Source organism: Carlito syrichta, unplaced genomic scaffold (genome assembly GCF_000164805.1).
Source record: "Carlito syrichta isolate Samal-C Ts95f unplaced genomic scaffold, Tarsius_syrichta-2.0.1 Scaffold288945, whole genome shotgun sequence".
NCBI lineage: Eukaryota > Metazoa > Chordata > Mammalia > Primates > Tarsiidae > Carlito > Carlito syrichta.
In genome coordinates this window covers 141,010-166,826 of record NW_007233041.1, presented here as the reverse complement: position 1 = coordinate 166,826, position 25,817 = coordinate 141,010, and the positions used below count along the sequence as shown (strand labels likewise).

Below are 25,817 nucleotides of genomic sequence, written 5' to 3'. Positions count from 1 at the left end.
GGCTGGTTAAAGAAAGTATAGAACAAAAATAGAAGGTTTAAGCATGTCAAAAAATGGTATGAGTTTATTGAACATAATAGGTGAAAGTTTGTGAAAAGAAGTAAAAGGAATTCTATAAACACTCAGACTTCAAAAAGGTTCCATAAATTTACCATTAATATCAATTACACTAATAGTAGGCCTACATGCTACTCAAAGACCAGAACATGAGCTTCTTAATTAACAATCTCCAAAAAAATTTTTTCTCCTTTAAACAACAGAGGAAAAAAAAAAGATACAAAATTCAATTAGCCCTCCCCCCACTGTCTTTGTTACAAAAGAGTGAGGCTTTTTTCTTTTCAAAATCGTTGGACTATCATTTTGGCTAAATAAGTAACTTTTACAATAACTACTGTGATTTTGTGTTATAACATGCTTTTAAAAACTTTGGTGCTTAAACTCTTCAAGTTCTTGATTCAGTCTCTAGGGTGAGATAAGCAGCAAGCTCCAGGAACCACACCTACCCCACCCCTTCTAAATTGCCTAACGGCCAGGTAAACTAATTTCACTAACAGCACTGCCAGATTGCTAACGAACTTTAAAATCTCCTTCCAGGCCCAAGGCTTACTCTCCAACATAGGATGAGTGGCAGAATAGCCTGGGCTTCTCTCTAGCATGTCAATTGTTGTAAAAGTATATCAGACCTATTATGAAAACAAAGGAAGCTGTTTTCTCTTGCCAATGCTCACCTGCTCTAAATTCTCAATTTAAACTATAACCTAACTCCTATCCCATCCCCGCTAGGCAAATCTTCAGATACAAGATCAGGACAGCCCAAATGACCACCCCACCTCTTTGGTCAAGGAATTTGTGAACTGCAAATGTCTAACAAGTCTCTTACAGGAAATTCCCCTCAGGTTAACCTAATCAGCCCTCTGTGAACTACTGACACAGATAAGCCCCACCATGGCAGCAATCATGTGACTAACCCACCAACCTGGATGGAGCTCTGCCAGCCGACCAATAATCAACTGACAAACTCCCTCCTCACGTGGCTTCTTCCTATCGTTACTCCAGTCATTCTCCTTCTCGGCCTGTGTTTCTTTCTCCCTTGCATTATAAAATTTCTTCAATCTCAATTCCAAAAAATTTCAAATCAAACCATTAACCAGTTTCTTTTACAAAGTTACAACCTCCTACTCACCGAGGACCCAGGCCTCAACAACCCAAGTCCTACTGCCTCCTAAACCTTCTCGCCCCATTTTTCATTACAGATATGGCTTTCAGGCCTTATTACCTCCACCTCAGGTTTTCAGCATTCCTTGACCATCTTCTTCGTGATAAATGGCTCCTCCCTTTCCTGTGTCCACTGGACGACCAGCCAGACCAACTTGCATTTTTCTACCTCCAGGGCACCTTCCAAGACTTCCACCCCAGGAAATTTTTTCTTTCGGCGCCTTCTTATGGGGCCTCATGTGGCTGGTCCTTTCACCCACCTCACCCAACAATGCCCCCCGCCAGCAGGAAATAACCAGACTGATCAACTCCACCCCTTCATCCCTTAACCAAAGAGGTGGGAATGAAAGGCCCCAGCCAGCCACAACGTGGCTCCTCCAAAAATTAAGCCTAGCCGTGGCCCCCACCTAAAATGGCACTCCCGCCTAAGAAGGCGCCCGGACAAACTAACATGGAGGCTTGGACAAGGCTTTCTGGGTTCTTCTTCCACAACAAAGCCCACCGTTCCCACGCCCACGAAAACCCCCGCCAATCCCCAAAATGCCTCACCTGCTGACCAATAGGTAACTGACAGGTTGCTTTAAATTTCTATAAAACCGGTGGCCACTCCAGCCCTCCCGGACCTTCCCCACTGTTTTGAACGCATGAGCTGCATCCACCAGCGATTGTTGGATAGGTGAGTTCCCCAAACACAGAAGCCTAAAACTTGCCTGGGATCACCGGGGGGAACTGACTGTTGATCGTCCGGCAGCCCCGCTGGCCCCCAGGTAAGGGGGATTGCACCCCGCCTCGGTCTTCATGGCCACAACAGATTCTAAAGGCTTCCTCTTCTCCCTTATCTCTCTCAAACCTTAAAAATTCCCACGGCTGTCGGGCTGCAGTGGGCCCCAGGGGTCCCATGTCTGCTAATCCACAGCGGTTTCCATAGGATTCTCTCTCTCTCTCCCCCTACCCTTAAGGACTCCCATGGCTGTCGGGCTGCAGCAGACCCCAGGGGTCCCATATCTGTCAGGTGATAGCAGACCTCGGAGGTTCCCACATCTATTGCCCCACAGGAAACCCTGTTCGACTGGCAGGAATCTCGAACACCCTCTCACCCGCTGCTCGGTCAAGTGCTTTCTGTCTGTTCCAAAATTCCTTGCGCAAGGTGCCTTGACCCCTCAGTTCTCCAGGAGAACCCTGGTTGTGCCAAACCCCTGTGACAACAGGTTTTGCCATAGCCACACTTCTCAGGCAGTCGACTCTACGGGGGACGCCCCATTTAGTCCACCTGTCCCACCATGGGAGGCTCGTCATCCCTGCTGGCCGATCCCCCCCACTTAAATGCCTCTTAAACAATCTCAACACACTTTCACTCACCCCTGATATCAAACCCAGATGCCTAATTCATTTCTGCACGCAAGACTGGCCAACATACCCCTTAGACAACCAAAATCAGTGGCCCCCTCAGGGGTCCCTAAATCCCGATATTATACGGAACCTATATAATTTCTGTGAGCATTCAAAACGGTGGGTAGAGATTCCCTACATCCAGTCCTTCTCTCTCCTCCACAACCATCCCCATCTTTGCGTTAGTTGCAATCCTTCCAACCTCCACCCCCAGCTCATGCTAGCACCCGCTGTCTCCCCTATGACTTCCCTTCCTCCTATTATTCCATATGAGCCTGTACTTCCTCCTACAACCCCCCCTGGCTCACCACCCTAGTTTTGGCAGTAGCCGGTCCAATAGTCCTTCTCCTACTGGCTGTAACCCTAGGACCGTGCATCATCAAATATCTCCTTACTTACATAAAAACCACTGTTTCAACCTTTTAAATCAAAGCCTTAACCTCCTGTTACTAAATAGCTACCAACCTGTTCCAGTAGAAAATCCGGAGCTATAACAACCAAACTTCTCATCTAATTTTTCCCCTTTAGATATGCTTTCTTCCAGGTTCTCTATTTACCTCCACAGTCTACTCCAAGAAAGCTGGTTACTACTGTCCTCGTGCTCATTAGAAGACTAGCCGGAACAGGTTGCTGTTCTACATTTACAAGGAACCTTCATAGAACTCTCACCTGCAGAAATCTACACCTTCGGCACCTACCTTTGGGCCCTGCTCTGGCTGGTTCTGCACCCTTCCACCACCTTACCCCCACAACGCCCCCGACCAGCAGGAAGTAGCCAGAAAGAGTAACGACGCCCCTCCCCATAAAAACAGAAAAGGTGGGAATGAAGAGTGCAGGAAGCAACCAGAGGGGTGGCTCCCAAAATGGTGCTGAGCATGGTGAGGACACACCAGACAGCAAAGGCCCTAGGTCCCGGTTTCTGTGTGCACAATTCCTCGTGCATGCGAAGTTCAAACCTGCAAGCCTCCAATCCTTAGCCAGTTGTGTTATGTGTCCAATAGGACTATAACACAGTGTTGGCCCCACCCTACTCCCATACAGCTCCTCCAATAGAAACATAGCACTGCCCCTTCCAGCCCCTGTCAGGCTAATAAATACAGCCCACTCCCTGCAACTCTCTCTCTCTTTTTTCCTCCGTTACTGATCCTCTCTGTAACAGCCCCTTTAATAAATCTCTTGGTCCTGGCCAGGTGTGGAGTCATTACTGGCGCCGAAATCCTTTCATGAAGAAAGTTTTGACATGATGATTTTTGTTTTCATTCTTATCTTTTTGTTAACAGAAATCAGTATAAAAATTTCAAAAATTATGTGAATTTTACCTAACAAATCATGCATATTTCATAAAACTTTGTTAATGTAATATTCTAATTTCTATTAAACTTTTTTTTTCTATTGGCAATATGGAACCACTGATGGCTTATTAAGAATGGACTTTCAATTTCATTCCTTCAGCACTGATTGCTCAAAAAAACTTCTCATTGGTTCTTCTTGGATCTCTGGTCTCTCAGACATTATTTCTCCTAGGGCTCTAACCAGTGTTTAAGTGGAAGAGTAGAAACAACCCCAAACATTTGATGGTTCTTGGGGCAAAAAATATAAAAATTGTAATTAACATATGGCAAAAGAGAAAGTGTTGGAAGGGGGATAAAAAATAAGGGAAAAGAAAGAAGGCACAAATACTTCTGAACTATATGGCTGTAGAACTAAAGCTCATGCATGCAGAGGCATCTGGCATGGTATCCAGCACTTAGTGAGGTTCTACCATGACTGTCTTCATCACTCACTTCATCCACACTGAACCACTGGCAAAGCCCTAATCCTCCTTAACTACCAGATAACCCTCAGCAGCCACAACATCAGAATCACCCATACAGCAGATGAGAGGTATATAGGAAAAGGAGGGAAAAACAATCAATTTGGTTTTCATTACACTCTCCCAAACAAATACAAAAACATAATCATGAGTTGGAAGTCAGCTGCATGTCCTCAAATTGCCAGATTCAGTGCTTGACCACAGCACACCAGGGAAACAGGGAGGATTAAATAAGAAGACTCATAAATACTCTCTTCCCAGGGGATGATGGTGACAAGTGATGGTGTTTATTTTTATTGTTATCATTAGGCTAGTGGCCTCTTGAAAGGCAGTGATTTGGAAGGCTGGAAAGAAGGGAAAATGAGAGCACTCTGGTCTAGCTGCGATCCAGTCCTAATGTTGCAGTTCTCGTCAGGCTTTGGAAAACATCTGCCTTGTAATCACTCCACTTCATGCCCACAAAACATGCGTGCCTATGGCCAACCCATCCCACAGCCTGTGTCTCATCTTTCTGCTAAGAGTTGGGACTGTGAGCTCTGGAATTCGACAGCCTGAGTTGCAAATCTATCTACAGGACTCACTTGCTGTGTGACTTTGGGTAAGTAGTTTGTCTTTCTGAGCTGTAGTTGGTAAATTGTAAATTGGTAGGATAATTCTGATAACTGTACAACATTATTATGAGGGTTAAAAAATATTCCAAGTTTCCTAGACTATGAGTAGCATGCAATAGATATTAGCTGTTATAACTGTTGCTGATGATTTTCCTTCACCAAGGCAGTGAGAGAACTTTCACTCTGTCTACCACCTCCACCCCACCCCACCCGACTCCGCTGTGTCCTTGGGAGGAGAACATGATCTCCCCCCTACAGCTCATCAGAAGGGAGCTGAAATATAGATGCCCCCATTTTTCCCTCTACTTCTACCATTCTTCTAAATGCAGTATTTTGTGGAAAGCTGAGCCCAGGCCAGTTGACAGGTAGGCTCCCACCAGAGGCATTTGTTCCTGACCTTCAGAGCGGCCTTGTTTCGCCTGACTTTGCTGTGTTCCTGGTGGGCTTCCAGAAACATGGGGCTGAACATCCCTGCCCAGCTATTATGGGAATGGAATGGCCTGATCACACGGTAGGTGTAACTTTTTAAGCAACGGCTAACCTGTTTTCCGAAGCAGTTGCACCATTTCACATTCCTGCCAGGGGTTCCAGTTTCCCACATCCTTGCCACAACTTCAGACATTCTAGTAAGCATGGAGTGAATCTCACTGCGGTTTTCACTTGAATCTCCCTTATCACTAATGATGTTGAGCATCCTCTGTTCTCTAACAATAGACTCTGTCCAGTGCCCCATGGTCCTGGGTGAGCTGTCCCCCCCAGACCTTGCCCCAGGCCACACTGTTTGCTTCTGGGGAATATTTTCCTTGGTGGCCTGAGGAAACTGTAGAATGCCATTATAGGCACTACCCAAAGAATACAGATCTAACAATGTGGCATTGTATGAAGGGTGGCTTTTCTCTGGGTAGGGCCCAAAGCCATTAGGCCGCAGTATTAGGCCTCAGGCTCCCTAACTCTGTTTCTTAACAGAGGCTACAAAGCCAGCGAGCCTAAGCACCATGTCACTTTCTCCTCCCAAGGGTAAAGAGGGGCTGCATGGAATCGGGATGGAAAACTCTGGAGGACTATTTTGGTGGAGGAAAGAAGAGATCAGAAGCAGCTGGTTTCTCACCCAGGTCCCACTGAAGTAAACCTTCGGTGAAAATCTTACTTTCCCAAGAGGCCAAGTGAACTCCCTGATTTCCCTGGTGAAGTGGAGTTGGGAAACACATTTTTAGCATCTCAGACATGATGACCTCACTGGACAGGGAAGGAGTGAGAAGAGACTTGGGGAAAAGCTAAACACCCATATACTTCCCCAGGGAGGAAAGGCAATACAACTCTGCGGTCACTAAGCACCTACGATGCCCCTAACACTGAACCAGATGGGACGGGCCAAGAGGAGGCTCAGGACACACGGACCTTCCAAGCAAGTCAGCTTCATCTGAGACACAAATTGGTACCATTAAAACACATGTAATGCCACCTATTGGGCTGAGTTATAAGCTAAAAGAGTAGGATAAAATATGTCAGAGTAGTCAGAGAATTTGTGTTGGAAGAAAATAAGTGAAAATTAATGCTTACTGATCATCTACTATGTACAATTTGAAAAATGAGAACTAGAAAATTCTATAGCCATATTTAGGATACTGCAAAGAATAAGCACTATATAAGTGACTGCAGATATATTATTATTGCTATTTTTCTGATTTTTATTGTCATAATTAGTATGCAATAAACTGCCCATATTTAAAATGTCTGAATTGATCAGTTTTGACGTAGCATACCCCAGTGAGGACATTATCACAATCAAGATAAACATATCTATGACCCCAAATCTTTCCTTGTGCCCATTTTTTATCCGACTTGCCTGGCCCCTACCATACTCACTCCACCATCTGGGCAATCACTGAGCTACCTTCTGTTACTATGTATTAGCTTACATTTCCTAGAATTTGGAATAATTGTATTACACGGTTCATATTCTTTTTATCTGGCTTATATCACTCTGCATAGTTATTTGTGATTAATCTATGTTGTATCTTATATTACTAGTTTATTTTCTTTTATTGCCTAGTGGTATTCCATTATAATGATATTCTAAGAGTTTATTCACTTTTGATAAACATCTGGGTTGTTTCCCAATAGTGTTGTGCTATTACAAATAAAGTTGCTATGAATACTTCTGCACACATTTCTGTATGGTCATTCGCTTCTATAAGAGTGAAATGGTTGGATCACATGGTTGGTGTACATTAACTTTGCAAGAAACTGCTAATCTGTTTTCCAAGATGACTGCATCATTTTACATTCCCATCAGTGGCAGTGTGTGAGAGTTACAGCTCTCCACATCTTTGCCACAACTTTGGCCATTCTAAAAAGTATGGATTTCACTGTGGTTTTAATTGGCACTTTCCTAGGGACTAACGATGCTGAGCATACTCGTGTGTGCTTCTTCGTTCAAAATTTTCTTAGGTGATATGTTCAGACTTTTTCCCATTTTTTGCCCATATTTTAATAGAGTCCTCTCTCCCTATCGTCTAGGCCTTTGAGATAAGCTATTCAACAGAAAGAGAAGAGCAAGGACTCTGGGAACAGTCCTCTAGAGGGCTCAAACAAGCGTCCCCTTCCTGCATATTGTGAGATCCACTTAACCACTGTTTGCCTTAGTTTCCTCACTTGTAAAATGAAGGACTGCAAAGATGTCTACTTTGTAAGATTATTGAGCTGACTACATAATACAAAATATTTAGCAAGGTGCTTGGTTCATTAATTAACTTTGATGTTCATTAATTAACTAACTAGAGTAATTAACTAGATGTTCAACAGATGATATTATTGCCTGTCTCCTCATGAAGGCTGAAGCTGAACTGCTGTTGCCTGGGGCCAAGGATGTTAAACACACTCAGTCCAGGACAACGTTTCTACAACGTTTCTCAGATGCCAGGAGAAGTGAGCTACCTTGAGCTTCTTGAGTGTAGTCTAGTTCTCATTGCTCACTGAACCAAACCACATCAGCCCTCTCCTCACCATATGAATGCCTAGCATATAGTTTCTTTTCAATACATGAGGTCCCAGAGCTAGCCTTGATACAGAGAATGTCTGGAGAATGCTGATTCCTAGGGGGCTGATGATAGCCAGTCCTGGTAAAGGAAGAGGAAGCAGGGCACTTCATGGCCAACAACCCACTACGTGAACTCCCTCCTTGCTCTGCCTCTCTCAATAACCTCTGCCAATGTCACCTGCTAAAGGGACCAAGGCAGAGAAACTGGTCTCACTTGTCTACTCTGTGATATCCCCCTAAACAGAAGATTATCAGTCCAAGGCACATGGTTGTTCTGTCTGTTGTGCCCTCTTGATGGGCTTACACATACCCACATCCTGTCCAGGCCTCATAGGAAGTCAGCTGTGTGGTTTTGTGGACACAGCAGAGAAAAATGAAGTGGAGAAGCGTGTGGACAGGGCCTCATACCTGAAGCTGGGTTGAGAGGAACAGTGTCCCAATGGGCAGGAAAACCATGATCCTGCAGATATAACTTCCTTGTCTACCAATGTCTTCTGAGGTAACCCCTTGTCCATATTCCCACTATACTCCGGCCATGCAGTTACCATGGTAGTTACCATTTTTCTATTCTGGTCATATCCTTTTTCATCTGTTTTTCTTAATGTGCCTGAACTCCTTGAAGGCAGGTGTGACATTTTATCTTACTTAAGACCCATAGCCAGGCAAAGACAAGAAAATGTTTTCTTAATGAGTAACTCATGATTTTTTAAAAAATACACTCTTAATTTTAGAACAATTTTAGAATCTAGAAAAGCTGTAAAGGTAGTACAGAGTTCTTATATGCCCCCCAGCTTTGTTCTCCCTATCATTACTATCTTATATTGAGCATATAAATCACAATGAATGAAAGATGCTAATAACACCATGAAATAAAGTCCATACTTCACTCAGACTTCTTTAGTTTCTACCTAATGCCTTTTTTTTGTTCCATGATCCCATCTAGGATACCACACTACACTTACTTGTCACATCTCTTTAGGTTCCTCTTGGTTGGGGCAGTTTCTCAGACTTTGTTTTTTGATGACCTTGACAGTTTTGAGGAGTACTAGACAAGTATTTTGTAGAATGTCCCTTAACTAAGATTTGTCTGATGTTTTCCCAGTAATTAGACTGGGGTTATATGTTTTAGGGAAACAAAATGCCATTCTCATCACATCATGTCAACAGTACACATTACCAATATGACTTATTGCTGTTGATGTTGACCTTGTCACATGGCTGACGTAGTGTTTGTCATATTTCCCCAATCTAAAATTACTCTCTTCCCTACTTTCCATTCCATACTCTTTGGAAGGATGTCACTATGTGCAGCCCACACGTAAGGGTAGAAAGTTATGTTCCACCTCCTTGATGGTACAGTATTCACGTAAATTATCTGGAATTCTTCTACATGGAAGATTTGTCTCTTCTATTCACTTGTTTATTCAATCATTTTTTTAGTGTACAATCTTTATGTCAGTTATGAATATTTATGTTACACTTTGAGTTATAATCCAATAATACTTTATTTCACTAAATTGTTCCAGTTGTGGCCACCAGGAGCTCCCTTAGTTGGCTCCCTCTGATGTATTTTCATAATTTTTTGTTTTTTATTTTTAGCACTTACTAATTTCTGGCACTACAAGAGGCTCCAGGCTCATCTTGTATATTTCCTGCCCCAATCCTAGAATCAGCCATTTCTCCAAGGAGTCTTGTTTATTTATTTTATCAGGTAATGGTGTTAGAAAGCAAGATCTGGGCACCAGGTGTGTTTGTAACAATTAACCCCTGGGGTGTCCTTGATTCTAGGCCATATCCATTGACAAAGTTAGGATAACATATATAAACTATTTCTATGTGCATCCATGTGTGCTTCTGTTAAGTTAAACATGGGTTCATACTGATGTCTCTAATTCTAATTCATAACCAGCTGAATCATTCTAGCCTTAATGTATCATTTTTAATAACATGGCCATGTTTGGTATTTTGTGCCAAGAGCAATGTCAAGTCATTTACAAAGATTACTTTATTTAGTCCTGAACACAGCTTTATGGGTAAATACCCTTGCCCATAAATTGGTAGGGCCAGCTTGTGGGCCTACACCTTTGAGACTCCATGTGTCAACGAGAGAACCATTATCTTTACATTCATCTAAGACTTGGAAAACTTCAGTTCCGAGTGATTTAAGATGCACATGTATTTCCCGGCTCTCATCAAGTACTGTTCTGCTCAAAACTTTCCTCCTCAATACTCCTCCCTACCCCAACCCCCAGGGTCCTCTTCCCATCTGACACACTATCTGAATGACAAGTTGCCAAGTTACAACCCAGTTTGACAGCTCAAGAAATGGGGTGCAGGGGCAATGACAAGGATCAGCTCCATCTTACCCTGTGACTTTTCAACCTCTGGCTAACCCCCACTGTGTATTATCTGGGGTTTTGGTGACTTGGTAGTAATTAACTCTGAACAAGCAGCTCTGCTTTCATGAAGTTTAAAAAAAGAAAAGCATTTTTTTCCTTGTTAATTAAATCATCCACAAGGAAGATAAATGTGCAGCCCACACTTGTGTCTTCTAAAATATCAAAGGCCTTATTAGTACATCTTATGTTCAACATCAGGCTTTTCTTCCAGATTCCTGGAAGTAATAGAAAACAGGAGATAGGAAGTTTCTAAGTGTTGACCAATACTCACTTATTTGATCTTTCATTCGTTCATTCATTCATTTGCGTGATCTAGAAAGAAGCAACCTGTATCAAGTGCAAAATGTTCCTGGGAATTCTGCCTCAATTAACCTACTGAATTGGAAACATCAGGAATGAGCAGACAGGAAGAAAGAGAATCCTTTAGATCATGTTGAAAACCACTTTTTGAGAAGCCCACAGCCCCCTTTGCTCCGTGTTCTGTTGGTGATTTTTTTCCCCCCTGAGAATGGTGGTTTTATTTGCCAGAACCACAACAAAGGGGGTCCTTGAGTTTCCCTGGGAGTGTTTCCTCAGACCTGCACTTCTCCTAGACCTCACAAAGGTGTTATTGTTGCTGGGCTCCCAGCACCTGAGGGAGATCAAAGGCACTTTCTGATGCCAGCATGACCACAGTCTCGCCCTCATGACATAACATTAAAGCTGATGATTAATCCCCTTGGCCCAGAAGGTCCCTTCCCACTCCCAAGTACAAAGCTGGGTGGGGGGTGGGGACTTTATTTCCAGCACAACACGACCATAATAAACTGGTATTTTATGGCCTTCATTCATTGTAGCCAACTGTAGCTGCCCATCAAACTCATTAAAGCCCCAACAGTTGCTTCATGTGATCCGTTTCCATCACTAGGAAAGTTTAATAGGAATCCCCACCATTTTTAAGTGTCTACTATGTGTTAGGTACAGAAATACACAATGCACGTTATCCAACAACCTATGAGATTGGCATCATAATCCCCAATTGGACGGATGAGGAATATGAGGCTCAGAGAAGTTAAGTAGCTCGCTCAGGTCACAGGGCCGAAAAGTACATGAGCAGGTGTTGTGCAAACCCACATCTGGACAACACGAAAGCCCATGTTCTCTCATTCCCCTATAGTGACACTATTATCGTGCACGATACAAGGAGGCATTGAGAAGCGTGAACTTGAGAATCAGAGCTAGATTTGAGTTCTTAGCTCCAGAACTCCCTATCTTTGTGCTGTTGGGGAAATTACTGGACTTGTCTAAGCCTTATTTTCCTTATTTGTAAAACAGGTATGGTAGGAATATCCCATATCATCCCCATTAAGAGACAGTAAGACTGGGAAGCATGGCACCACAGAGTCATTCAGATTCATTTGGATTTGCTTCTCCTCAGAAATCTCAATTGAGGGGGGTACAAATGTCTAAAATTCAGACTTCCCAGGAGAAGCCAGATTAGATGAGTCCCTGTGAAAATAGATGATTTAAATAGGTTTAAATCACTACCAGTGAAGACTAGCTAATGACTATAGACCCACATCAAGGGAAAGAAGGACTGCCTCCCTGGTTGGGCCCTTCCTGCTTCAAGAGACCTTAGGTCTCTACGGACCTCTCCCTTCAGGGACAGCTAAGCCTTACAGCAGGGCTGAGCAGAAATATGCTGGGATTTTTAGACTTGGTTAGACAAGTTCCACTTAAGACTGCCCAGAGCCCAGACAACAAACAAAAGGAAATTTACTTCCTTAAAATCCAGCACAAATGTCTGCTTATGAAGACCTCTCCAACCTGAGACCCTCCCAGGCAGAGTCAGTGACTGTCTGTTTTCTGCTCGGTCAACAAAAGTACTAAGTGATCAAGAATAAACCCCTGTGACATGCTTACCACCCTTGATGTTACCTCATTGAATCCTCAGAACACTAAGAGGCAGGTTCTCTCCTCTTTGCAGTTTGCAGATGAACAATCTGAGGCCCAGAGAGTTTAAGAACCTTGTCCAAGGGCCCATCCTTAATGAGAAGAGGCAGAGGCATTGGAAACCCATGGGGCCAGCACCACCATCTCTACAAAGTGGGATGTTGTGAGTGAGAGCACCTCACGCAATGCTTAGCACATAACAGATGCTTAGTACCATGAGTTAAATTTGAATGTGTGTTTTGAGGCCTTATGTGATATTGTAGTAACGACTATAACTATCTTATCAATGGGGGAGTCTCTGTCATCCTTATATCCCCAGGGTTTCGCATGGCCCAGACACAAGAGCAAGGATCAATACATAAATAAATGTATTCGTACTTACTTAACTAAAATATCTAAGGATAGGCTGGGCTTGGTGGCTCAGCCTGTAATCCCAGCACCTTGGGAGGTTGAGGAGAGTGGATTGCCTGAGGCTGTGGGTTCGAGATCAGTCTGGAAAACTTGGTGAGACCTTGTCTCTACAATAAATGATAGCGTGGTAGCACGCACCTTTAGTTCTGATTACTTGGAAGGCTGAGGTGGAAGGATTGCCGGAGCCCAGCAGGTCAATGCTGGGGTGGCCATGAACGTGCCACTGCACTCACTGCACTCCAGCCTGGGTGACAGAGTGAGATTCCAACTCAAAAACAAAAAAGATATATATATCTCTAAGGATAAAAAGGGCTCAGTGGCCCCTACATAACTAAGGAGTTTCACATTGCACATAATTTCCTGTGTAGCTGCGTGATGCCACCCTGGGCCATGTCCCCTTCTAATCTCTGCTCATCTCCTCAGTCCTCCCCCACTCTCCCTTGTATTTTACTCATCTGGGAAAAATCCAAGGAGTCGTCGATCTAAGTTTAACAGAGTAATGACTTTTAAATAAAAATATGGTAGAAATGGGTACTTATCGGAATGGAATGCTTTCAGACTCATGCATTTAAAGAAGATATAAATTTTAGGGCAGGCACTAAATTTTAACTGCAATCTTGGAGAAAGCCTTTCCACTAATTCATGGAGAAAAATTAACAAAGTGAAAATTGCTTATCAGTGTTCTTTTGAAGTCATGATATGCAGCCTTATTCTATAGATCATCAGGACGCTCCTAGGGAGATGGATTTATATTGATTGAGAGAGAGAGAGAGAGCTCAGCTGCCAAGGAAAACAGACACCTCTTTGCAGAGAAGACCCAGCTACCCATTAGAAATGAGGGGGTCTGTGGGGCCTAGGCTTTGCCACGTTTGGGTCCAATGTCCCCCTCATGCCTGGGCTCTCAGGCTAGGGTGACGTCAAAGGCAGACTCAATGCTTTTCAGACTTTCAGAAATTGATCCCTGGAAAAAGAGTAATGTGGTCCCTGGAAAAAGAGCAAATGCAAGCAAGACATTGGGGAGGGGGCTGGAGGTGGGGGTGCTGGGTTTCTGTCTAGACAAAGCGCAAGGGCAGGAAGGGAAGAGAGGAAAAAAGCCGAGGCTGAGGCAGCCAGCTCAGGGTCTGCTCCCAGACTGCCTACCGCTGTGTGGCGGCCTTGCCTTTGTGCCCAGTGGACTCACCCCCATGTGACAAGAAGACGTTCCGCAGATGACAGCCAGCCGTGACGTCACAGGCTGTCCCTCACAGACAAGGCCATGCCCTCTCACATCTGCCCCAATCACTCCTGTGAGAAAGGAAACAAAACAGATTTCTTTATAAAAAAAAAATTATATATATATACATATGTATATGTATATATGAAGAAAGAAAGAAGAAACAAAAACAAGCATTAAAAAATCTTTTTTTTTTTTTTTTATAGCCAAACTACATGGAGGAAGAGGAGTCCCACGTGCAGGCCAGTCTCAAACAGAAACCAAAAGGGTAGATGTGCCCGTGTGGGAAAACTCAGAACCCCGTGATACTTTGACTTCACTCTGGTCAAGGCACCGTATCCAATATTGTAATAATAATAGCAACTGTAATGATTCAAATCAAAGCAGCAGCTATCAGTTATTTAGTGCTTACCAGACGCTGTGCTGTGTATTTGCAGGTATGTATGGTCTCATTTCAACCCCATCAAACAGATATTAACGCCACAGACATCAGAGGAGAACTAAGGTCCTGTAGAGGTTAAATAACTTGCCCAAGGTCACATGGCTAGCAAGGAGCAGAGATGAATGGACTTTGGTTTCACACATCACATCTCAATCTCAAAGAAGGCAAAAGCAAAGGAAGTGTTTGATGACTGAATCTTTCTGGCATCTCTGGGTCACCATTCTCACTACTACTTATCCCAGACTTCCAAGTGTGAAGGACTGGGCGACTGACAGTGAGTTCCGCTAAAAGAATGCCACAACAGCAGAGGGTTTCCCATAAATGGTAGAAACTCAGCCTTCTTCTTCACATGGACTGTGTTCCTTGAGACTTGCTGGGTCAGTGATACAGATGTGATGAGAGAGCTAGGGAGGCTGTTGAGAGCCTGAAATGGCCTTTCATTTATTCAAATGCCCAATAAGCATCTTATATGCACAAAGCGATATTCCAGGTGTGATGTGGGAGCCCCAAATATGCAGAAATACAACATGAACCAGGAGGTAGAAAGTACTCAGGGCAGGGCACAGAAAGTGGGATGCACAGCTCCTGTTGGCCTCATTCGCTTTGATGCAATGACACCTCTGCTCTCAATCTCCTTCGCTCAGTGCTCTTCCCCCACCTAAAGAGCTTCACATGAGCTCTTCCCTATGCCTGGAATGTCTTTCCCCAGCCTCTCTGCTGGGCCAACTCCTACTTACTCCTTTATTTTTAAAAATTTTTATTATAGAGCTATGGGGTACAAGTGAGGATGAACTACATAAGTAGGCTGCATGCCTTCTTATACCTAATGCAAACGTTACTTCCTCAGAGAGGACTTCTCTGGTCTTCTAGGAAAAACAATTCTCCCTGTTAAATGGCCGCATGCACTGGACGTTCCTAGCACTAAAGATACTGGTAATTTTAGAAGATCACATACCTTCTGCCCCGTCTTATTTAATTAAAGCTGCAGGGACTGGCACTGTCTTACATACATGCTTGGCAGCCTGGTACTGACCACAGTTGCTAGCTTAGGCCAGGAAGTGAGAGTGTGAATGCTTGTGAATGCAAGGATAAAGAAAACAAGTCCCTGCTCTCAGGGTGCTCACAGTCTCATAGTAGGGAGAGAGTGTCCTAAGTGAAGTATTTCAGTGCAGGGGAGTCAGTGGTTGACAGGGGAACCACAGAGACCACAAAGGCAGCCAACCTACCTAGAGGGGCAAGAAGGATTCCCAAGGAGCTCAGTCTATGCGGAGTTCTGCAGGAGTTAGCCAGGTAAAGGACAGGATGGGAGTGTATCATCAGGACACAAATCCTCAGATATTGAGGGGCACTGGCAGTTCACTCAAAAAGGGGGCCACAGACAGGTCTCTTGCAGTCTTCTAGGTTTTTCCAACAGCTTTCTAGGTTTTTCCACTGCTTTTTCCAAATTCTACCTTCTGGGGGCACATCAACTTGTGAACCTCTGCTGTTGTTCAGAGGCCCAGCAGCAGTGGGAAGTAAGACACTTCCAAACTTTCTATGTTGGTTATCACAATATTAGTTTCCCCAGCAATCGAGGTCTGGGCCCTAGCTGCAAGACTTGTTGGCCTATGTGTTTTCATATTAAGTTCTCAGTTCTGCTCAGTATTTTAGGACTGTCCTTCCAGACTGCAGTCCCCAGACTCCAAATTAGCCACGGCTAGCCTAAGTGGGAGATCTGAGGGCTGGAGCAAAGAGGAAGCCAGGGGCCGTCTCCTCTTTCTCTGTCTCAGGCAGCATCACTGGCAGTGGCTGCCCCGCATCCATGACTTCAGCTCTGTTGATGGGGCTGCCATGGCTCCAGCATCTGCTGGAGCCCCCTGCCCTTAGACTATGGGACCATCACCTCTCTCCTTTATCCCTCCAGCCTGGCAGTGGTAGGAGCTTCCATTTGCGTGATCTCTGGCTTGTTTCACAAAGAATATAGCCCTTCTCAGCTCCTCCATCATCTGGGTCATTTTTTGTGTATTAAAATCCCTCTTTTTGACCCCTTAAAGTGGTTTATGTTTTGCTGGGTGTACCCTGAATGACATAGTTCCCCATTTAGAGAACAGACTTTTGCACAAGAATGAACCCTAGGTATGAGCTAATCTTTTTTTTTTTTTTTTTGAGTTAGAGTCTCACTCTGTTGCCCAGGCTGGAGTGCAGTGGCACAGTCACGGCCACCTCCACGTCGACCTGCTGGGTTCAGGTGATCCTTCCGCCTCAGCCTTCCAAGTAGGCAGAACTATAGGTATGCACTATCACACCTGGTTAATTACTTGATATATTATAGAGACAAGGTCTCACCAAGTTGCACAGGCCGGTTTCGAATCCCTGGGCTCAGGCAATCCTCTTGCCTCAACCTTCCGAACTGCTAGGAATACAGGCTTGAGCTACCACATCCAGCCTGAGCTAATCTTAACTGAGCTCCACACACATGCTCTCTGTATACATGTAATATGATTGGTACTATTATTATCCTCATTTTACAATAAGAAAACTGAAGGAGTAGTAATTTCACGAGGTTCACACAGCTCACAAGGAAGAGGTCATCTGATTCCAAAGCACTGGTTCTTAACCTGAGATCTACAGACTTTCCTCCAAGATAAAAACACAGTAAGAGGCAGTCGATGTTTACTTATCTGTACATCTCAAAATACTGGGTTCGGAAATGTATTGATCCTGAGATTCTTAACAGAAGAGAGGTTGGCCATTGCTGGTCCATAGTGTCATAAAGAAGTTCAAGGAATTTCTGAGAATGACCCATATGTATTGGCTCCACACATACATATAAAGTACAAAGTTAATCTTACAGGGTCATTCAATGCTGAAAGGGGGTTAAAATGGGGAAAAGGAAATGTGTGGGAAATATTTATGTCTTCTCTGGTTAGCAGACTGTTGATATAGCTAGGCTTAGAACCTGAAACTGAATGTGTTAAAATGAGAAAATAATGGAATCTGAGATAGAAGGACCTGCTGTAAAACGAAGAAAATAACATCATACAGTTGCTCTGATATTGAGGAAATGTTTAAGAATACTGTCTGATTAATGGCAGCTCTGTCACCATCATCCTTACCACCATCACTCTTGCCACCATCACCATCATCATCTAAACTCTCTCTCAAGAGACAACTGTACTCTTTTTTCTTTTCTAGCAAACATATAAGACATCTAAGATACGCTTGTCTAATATCTTTAAATATCATCTCATTTAATTTTTATAACATCCATAGAAGATAAACATTCTTTTTTCTCTTTAGTAGATGTGGAAGCAAAAGATCAGAACATTAGGTAATTTGCCCAAGGTCACATGGATTAAAGAAGCAAGGCCAGTGCCAGGTGTGGTGGCTCACACCAGCAATCCCAGCACTTTGGGAGGCTGAGGCGGGAGGATCCCTTGAGTTCAGGCGTTTCAGACCAGCCTGAACAACATAGTGAGACCCAGGCTCTTACAAAATTTTTTTAAAAATAATTTTTGTTGAAAAAGAGCAGAGCCAGGATTTGATCTTGTTCTGACTCCAAAGCCTACATGGTTTTTATATTCCCTTACTTCATGATGTTATAAATACATTACGTAAAGGACACATAGTAGGAAGTGTCAGTTCACCATGGAATGCAGTGAGAGCCATGGGCTAAGAGTTAGAAAATCTGAGTTTTAGCCCTGGTTCTGTCACAAATGTCCTAAAAGTTTGAACTGGTTCCCTCATCTCCACAATGAGAAATGAGTGGCAAATGGGGATCCTTTCTCAGCCATTCTCGGTACACAATACACTCAGTCCTTCTAAAATACCAGATAAGGTGCCTCCTTGCCTGGAAACACAAGAGGAAAAAGAGTCCCTCCCAAGATTGTCAAGTCCTGAGGAGACTTAGATAACCACTAGTCAGGCTTACACAGCCCTAGGAAGAGGCAGTGCCCGATTTCTCCATCAGAGAGGTTCTCCACACTCTGCCTGATGTCCATCCTTAACTCAACAGCAGCATAGCAGATGTTTGCTGTGAGACCACATGAATCGGAGAGCTGACATATCTCATTTTTCCTTTGGCCACACAGAGTGCTGATGGGTTATCCCTGAGAGAAGAGGCCCAAAGACAAGCAGTGAAAAGCAAGAAAAGGTGGGAGGAGCTTTGGCCTTTCTGAAGAAACACATTTCACAATCCATAGAGGAATCACGGGCTGCACGTGTACATCAGGAAACAATTCACACGATGAAATTTTGACAAGTGCAGCCCTTAATACCTCTGGGCGCTGCATATGACGATACCAGGGTCAGTTTATTCCGTACTCTTCAGAATGTTTAAGGGGCAAAATTAGCAGTTGCAGAAGTAGGCACTAAAAAAATAGTGGCATAATCGACTGGGTTTTCCCTGAAACTTGCTAAATGCCCAAGTAATAGTAGTTGCTCAATAAATTTTTGTTGCATGAAAAAACAAATAGCAGAAAAACAAGCTTACTGACTCAATGAATCAAGTCAGGGCCTCTTATTTAATGACTCCTCCCCCTCCCAACACACACATATGGTTTATATCAAGCAATATGTTTAAAAACAAAGTTAAAAAAGGAAAAGCTGGAAACTTCATGAACAGCTCTCTTATCTACTCTTCTGTGTTGTCTCCCTTCCTCTTTCTATCCAGTCAACTGTCTTTCCATTCAAACATGTATTGAGTACCTACTATATATTTACATAAAAGACAAAAGAAACATTGCAAATGTTATGACTTAGAGTACATTATCCTGTAATTTATTAAAGTATAGCTGTTTTGAAAACTTTAAAGGGTTATACAGAAGGAAAACACCCTAAGTTCTAGCATTTGTGTTATAATTATCTACCACTTTACAGTCAAATAAAGTATTTCATAGCTTGCAAAGTATCCTCACACTCTACCCTTCAATTAGTCTTTAAAAAAAATCCCAAGATATGTATATTTTATTTCCAGCTTACAGTTGAAGAGACTGATTTTCAGAGAGGTAAAGTAATTCTGTCAAGTTTATTTTGCTACCTAGAGGCAGAAGTTGGGCTCAAACTAGGATTTTCAGTCTCCTAGTCTGCTGTGTTGGCATCTTGAAAAAGTTCCTCTTGAAATAATAGCCTAAGATTCCTTCTCTGAAGGAATAAAAGGGTTTTGAACATTACTTAAGACTGTATCAACTGGAGACTTTTGATTTGTCCATTTGACGGAATGAACCATCAAATGAATTACCCGACTAAGCTGGTTGAGAGGGCTTTGGAGTCCCTGGGAAGGAGGCTCTCTGAAGACCACCAGACTCATGTAAGCAAAGCTCCAACTGTAAGCTCCGGGAAGGACATTTTCTCTGTAGAGGACCTAACACTATTCTACATACAAGCAGACACTGAATTCTATTATTTTGACTAATATTCATTTATGTTAAATAGAATAAAACATATTGAGTTAGCATGATATTAAAAACAAGAACTCATTCACCGTATGACTTTGGTTCTTATCTCCTTCAGGCCTCGATTTCCACATCTCTACAATATGAACAGCATGTTCCTCATAGTATTATTTATAAGGATTATATGTGTTAATGCAGTAAGTCCCCTACATACGAACGAGTTCCATTTTGAGAGTTTGTTCATAAGTCCAATTTGTTTTCCAACAAAGTTAGCCTAGGTACCCAACTAACACAATCAGCTATATAGTACTATACTGTGATAGGTTTATAATACTTTTCACACAAATAATACGTAAAAATCAAACACTAAAAGTCTTGAAACGTTATCTTGAAAAATGCAGTAATACAGTACAACAGCTGGCATACAGGGGCTGGTATCTAGTGAACAGGCAAGAAGAGTTACTGTCAGGAGGAGGGTACGGTAAGATACTGTAAAGTAAGTACAGCACTGTTAAATACACAAAAGCACAACCACTTGTAGAAGATGCACACACATGACAATGTACACCAGACACGTGTGAACTAACTTATTGTGATTTGACATGTGAACACACACTTGTATCTTTGAAAATTCACAATTGAAGGTTTGTATATAAGAGACTTACTATATATGTAAAGTGCTTAGATCAGTGCTATCCAAGAGAACATTCTGTGATGATAAAAATGTTTTATATTTGTACTGTCCAATACAGTAGATACTAGTCACATGGCAACTGAGCACTTGAAACACTGGCACAACTAAGGACTGAATTTTTTATTTTATTTATTGGTTTATATATTTGTCTTAGAGTCATGGTCTCTCTCTGTTGCCCAGACTGGAGTGCAGTGTGTGATCATAGCTCAATGCAGCCTCAAATTCCTGGGCTCAAGCAATCCTCTCGCCTCAGCCTCCTGAGTAGCTGGTACTACAGGTGTGTGCCAACATACTCAGTTAATATTTTGTATTTTTTGTAGAGATGAGGTGTCACTCTCTTACCCATGCTGGTCTTGAACTCCTGGCTTCAAGCAATCCTCCTGCCTTGGCTTTCCAAAGTGTTGGAATTACAGGCATGAGCCACTGTGCCTGACTCTGAATTTTCTATTTTACTCAATTTTAACTATGTTTAATTTAAATAGCCACATATAACTAGTGAATAGTATACTGAATGGTGCAGGTTAGAATGTGCCTAGCACAATATGTACTTTTGCTGTTTTATATTATTTTTGCTCTTGTTATTGCTGCCATTGCTATTATTATTATTATTATTTTATCTATTTATTTAGATGTAGGCTTGAATCCCTCTTACATGCCCTTGGGCAAAAATGCCTTGATCTCTTAGATCCTCAATTTCCAAATATCTTGAGAAACTGGATAATAATACTTACAAAATTTCTGTGATGATTAAGTGAGAATTAGGTGAAACACACCAGTACTCAATGAATGGAAGCTATTCTACTCCGGATCTCCAGATGCGCCTGGCACAAGCAGGGCTTCAGGGACACCTTTTCCATTTCTTTCAAATGTGCCTAGCTGGTCCCTGCCACTAAGCATTTGCTCATGCTATTCCCTCTGCCTAGCGTAGGATACTCTTTCTACCAATACACCTCATTCCCCCATAATCTGCCTGAGAAACACAAACTCCACTTTGAAGACTAGGTTGTAGCGTGAGAAGCCCTTCCTGACTGTGTCTCTCCTATCCCCCAGGCACCCTTGCCTGGCAGAGCCGACCAAGCCTCCTTCTTTTGAACCCCACCTCCTGACACTGTACAGATTCTAAAGCTGTATCTGTAATGTAGGTTTTGCACAGACTGTGCAAACAAATTCCTCTACTAGACTCCGAGAAAATGGGGGTCAGGGCAAGTCCTCACATTGCAGTAGATAATTTTTGTTGTTTTGTTGAATGAATGAATGTGTGGAGCACAAGTCATATACTAGAAGCACAAGATATTTTCTAGATAACAGTAGCACATTTAATCACAGACAAGTGATCTGTGTCTTAAATATAAATAAAGGTGAAAAATACTGAAGGGCTTTGGGTGACAACTCAGGGGTAACAATACAATTACTGGAGCCTCACAACACACTTTGTCAGTAATCACTGGTGAAGACTAAAGGCTCTAAGTTTGTGACTGATACCACACGCAATTCCCACAATGCTATTGTTAGGCCATTAGTATCACATTGTTTTACAAATAAGGAAAATGAGACTGAAGTTTTTCAAGCAACCTGTCCAAGGTACTGCAGTGCTAAAGTGTGTGTGCCGGGGGAGAAACACGGGAATATATCACACTCAGATCTTCTTGACTGTAACTCTACCCTACCCAACATTATCTCATGGAACCTACAGAAACAGTTCCTCTCTTTTCAACTGCTTTTAAGAACTCTGCGTATTCTCAGGCAAGCCCACAGGTGTAACCTCAAGCCTAACAAATGAAAGGGAGCAAAACAGCTGAAAAGATAATCCTATTGTTTGATGAAACCGCCTTGACCTTGAAAGAAACGTGGTCTAGTATTCACCCCAACTTGAAGTCTAAAGTAGGTTTACCTTTAAAACAAAACAAAACAAACAAACTCCAAAAAAACCAACCCTATATTTCAAGTCTACAAAGAAACTGTATACATCTTGTCATGGCCATCACCCCTCCCCCACTTCCCACCCTCTTCAGAGCCAGAAAGTTAAGAGGGAAGGTCTTTGTCTAAAGAGATGTAGACATTTACTAAATATCTGAACTAGTGACAGTATGATGGTTCAGAGTGAGGGCTCTGGAGCTAGGCTGCCTGGTTTCAAGTCTGGCATGTTGGTTAAACCCTGTGCCTTGGTCTCCTAATTTATAAACTTGGAATGACAATTTCATGTAGCTCATAGGGCTATTGTGAAGATTAGCTGAGTAGAACAAGGCCTTGGATACAGTTTACTCGATATATTTTCACCATTATTACTTTTACTCTGACAACTTTCCATCTTCAGTGTTAACAGCAGGGCTTGGCATGACAGTTCACTTGCTTTCAGCATGGTGCATGCTTTGCCACAGTTCCTTGAGTTTACGTAGATTGATTGGAACATTTGTTTTCTGTCCTTGTGTATTCAACTGATGGCAGAATAATCGGGGGCCCAAGGGAATTGGAAAATGAGGTCCCCCAGGGAATAGGCATAATTCAGGCTAACCTTTTAAACATTTTTGAGAATAAATCCAAAGCTGTTTATATCCCCAAAAGCCACAAATATGTGTAGCACCATTCATGTTGCAATTCAGCTTGTGATGGCGGTCATCATTTCTGTCTTCATTTCACATTCAACCACGACTTGCACCAACCACAAAGAACAGACCCTCAGATAACTGGGTCTCACTCCTGTTTTTCTCCTTTCTACCCAGAAAGATCAAATCTCAAAGGTAGGCTAATATATAAGAGCCTAGAAATCTGAGACTTAGAAAATACTAGCAAGATCCACAGTGAAGACAAAGCAAAATTGTGATTTCAGAAATTCCTTTCTTCTTAGCCTCAAAATAGCCTCTAGATCACTTAGATATTGTCATGTATGACTTCATAAAAGACAATTTTTCACTCACAGGTATTAGGCATGATGAAGTGTCAGGTGGAAACCCAATCTAAACAGCCAAGTTAACTCACAAAAATTACTTTGCAAAATTAAAAAAAATTAAAAGAATTGGCCTAAGTACCACAAATATATCTTACAGAATAAGTCCTTAAATAGATCTAAAACTGTGACTCTTAATCACAGAGTTGTCTCCTGATCTTTTATAAATTACTTAACTCAACAGATATTTATTGATTCCCAGTAAGCCAGGCACTATATTAGGCACTAGAAATCCAAAAATTAAACTTGTTACCTGGCTAGAGGAGGTGGCTCATGCCTATAATCCCAGCACTTTAGGAGGCCAAGGCAGAAGGATTACTTGAGGCCAGGAATTTGAGACTAGTCTGTGCAACACAGTGAGACCCCCACCTCCACCAAGAAAGATTGCTAAAAATTAGCCCAGCATGGCAGTACAACCTGTAGTTCAAGCTATTTGGGAAGCTGAGGCAGGAGAACCCCTTAAGCCGAGGTTGCATTGAGCTATGATCACACCATTGCATTCTAGCCTGGGCAACATAGGGAGATTCTGTCTCTAAAAAAATAAAAATTAAAAAGGAAATTGTTTCCTTTTATTCTACAAGATCCCAGTCTAGCACGGGTGGGAAGATATGTAGGCAGACATTTATAAGGCAGTATAGCAACAACCAGTGACTCAGATCTGAATAAGTCTAATAGAAACGTGGGTCCAGCCCTTGACCTAGCTTGGATGGTTGGGAGACCTCCTAGAGCAGGTGAGTCAGAATTACGGGATGTCAGGAAAGGGAGATGCGGAGGAAAAGGCATGTCAGGTACACACTGAAACAAAGAGCAGTAAAACAAACAGGAGAGAGAGACAGCCAGGTGATGCAAGGTTGCCAAGCTACACTGTCTAAAGGAGATGAACCTTTGTATTATGAAGAACATGATGGATATAAAGTTGTGGTTAATAAAAAAAAAATTTTTAAAGCTGTGGATGTGAAGTCAGACAGATCTACGAGGGAGACCCCCCAAAAATATAATTTATTTATTAAAAAATTGTGTTTATTCTTACATGTTTAAGTTTTAGTCATCTTCAAAGTACTCTCCGTTTGATGCAATATATCCATTAAGATGCTTTTTTCCACTGCTCAAAACAGGTTGTTTTTTTTTTTTGAGTTGGAGTCTCACCCTGTCGTCCAGGCTGGAGTGCAGTGGCACCAGCCACCACAGCCTTGACCTGCTGAGCTCAGGCAATTCTTCCACCTCAGCCTTCCAAGAGGTTGAAACTACAGATGAACACCACTGCGCCCAGCTAATTTTTGTGATTTATTGTAGAGATGAGATCTCAACAAGTTGCCCAGACTGGTCTCGAACCCCCCGGGCTCAGGTAATTCTCTCGCCTCGGCCTTCCAAAGTGCTGGGATTACAGGCTGAGCCACTGTGCCTGGCCTCAAAACACTTTTGAACTCGTCAATTTTGATGCCTTTTAGTGCTTTTGCCATTTCTTTGTTTCACCTCTCCACATTGGCAAAATGTTTCCCTTTGAAGACTTTTTCATCCAGAGAAACAAAAATAAGTCATTCAGGTGAGATCAGGTGAATAGGGAGGGTAGGGCATGGGGGTCATGCTGATTTTGGTCAAAAACTGCTGAACATTCAGCATCGTGTGGGCAGGTGCACTCATAAATCAGCCATCATTAAATGGGCAAATGCATTGAAGGAATCTGAAAAAAATTTTTTTCACTGAAGCTGAATACAGCCTCTCACAACAATGCTAGCTGGTACACGGACACTAATAGGCTTCTAGAACACTTACCTAGTGGGAGAAGCCTGTACTACAAGGGGCCAGCCCTCCAAAAGATAACTCCCCTTTGTTTTGGGTGTCCCCTCATACACTTTATTCTGTTTCACCACCTGTTTGTGGTGCAACCATCCATAAGCTAACTTGCCTCTTCAAGCCTCACTTTTCTCAGTTGTAAGGTGGGAATAATGGCATCTACTTTACAGGGTCATTATTCCCAGTATTAGCACTTGATGGGGTCAGGACAGGCCACCACAAAATATGACATGTTAGCATATCAAAGCTTTTAAGTTGAAGGTACCTGAGAAAACCTCAGACCCAAGGTCACTCTCACCTTCCCCTCCCATCTATCTCCCCTGGAGCAGGTTATTAAACCTAGAAAGGATTTTTTGACCTTCCCCTAAAGCAAGTCACAAGACCCACATGTGAGTGGTGCCCTTCCTCTATTCGAAGGAAAATAACATCCTGATCTAAGAAGGGGAAGGATCACAGAGGTGATTCTGAACAAGCAGACCTTGTGAAGTTTCCCTCAATTTACCATAAGATCTCGCCCTTTTTGCCTGATCATATTTCTCCACATCTGT

General features: G+C 42.7%; 1 protein-coding gene across 1 annotated transcript in view; it reads right to left on the bottom strand.

The window, feature by feature from the left end:
* The window catches only part of LOC103256117 (FGGY carbohydrate kinase domain-containing protein), a 325,744-nt gene that overhangs the window by 185,507 nt on the left and 114,420 nt on the right, over window positions 1-25,817 (bottom strand). The window contains exon 4 of the mRNA XM_008054012.2: window positions 13,991-14,094. Coding sequence (XP_008052203.2) covers window positions 13,991-14,094 — 104 coding nt within the window. The remainder of the gene's footprint in view (window positions 1-13,990; window positions 14,095-25,817) is intronic.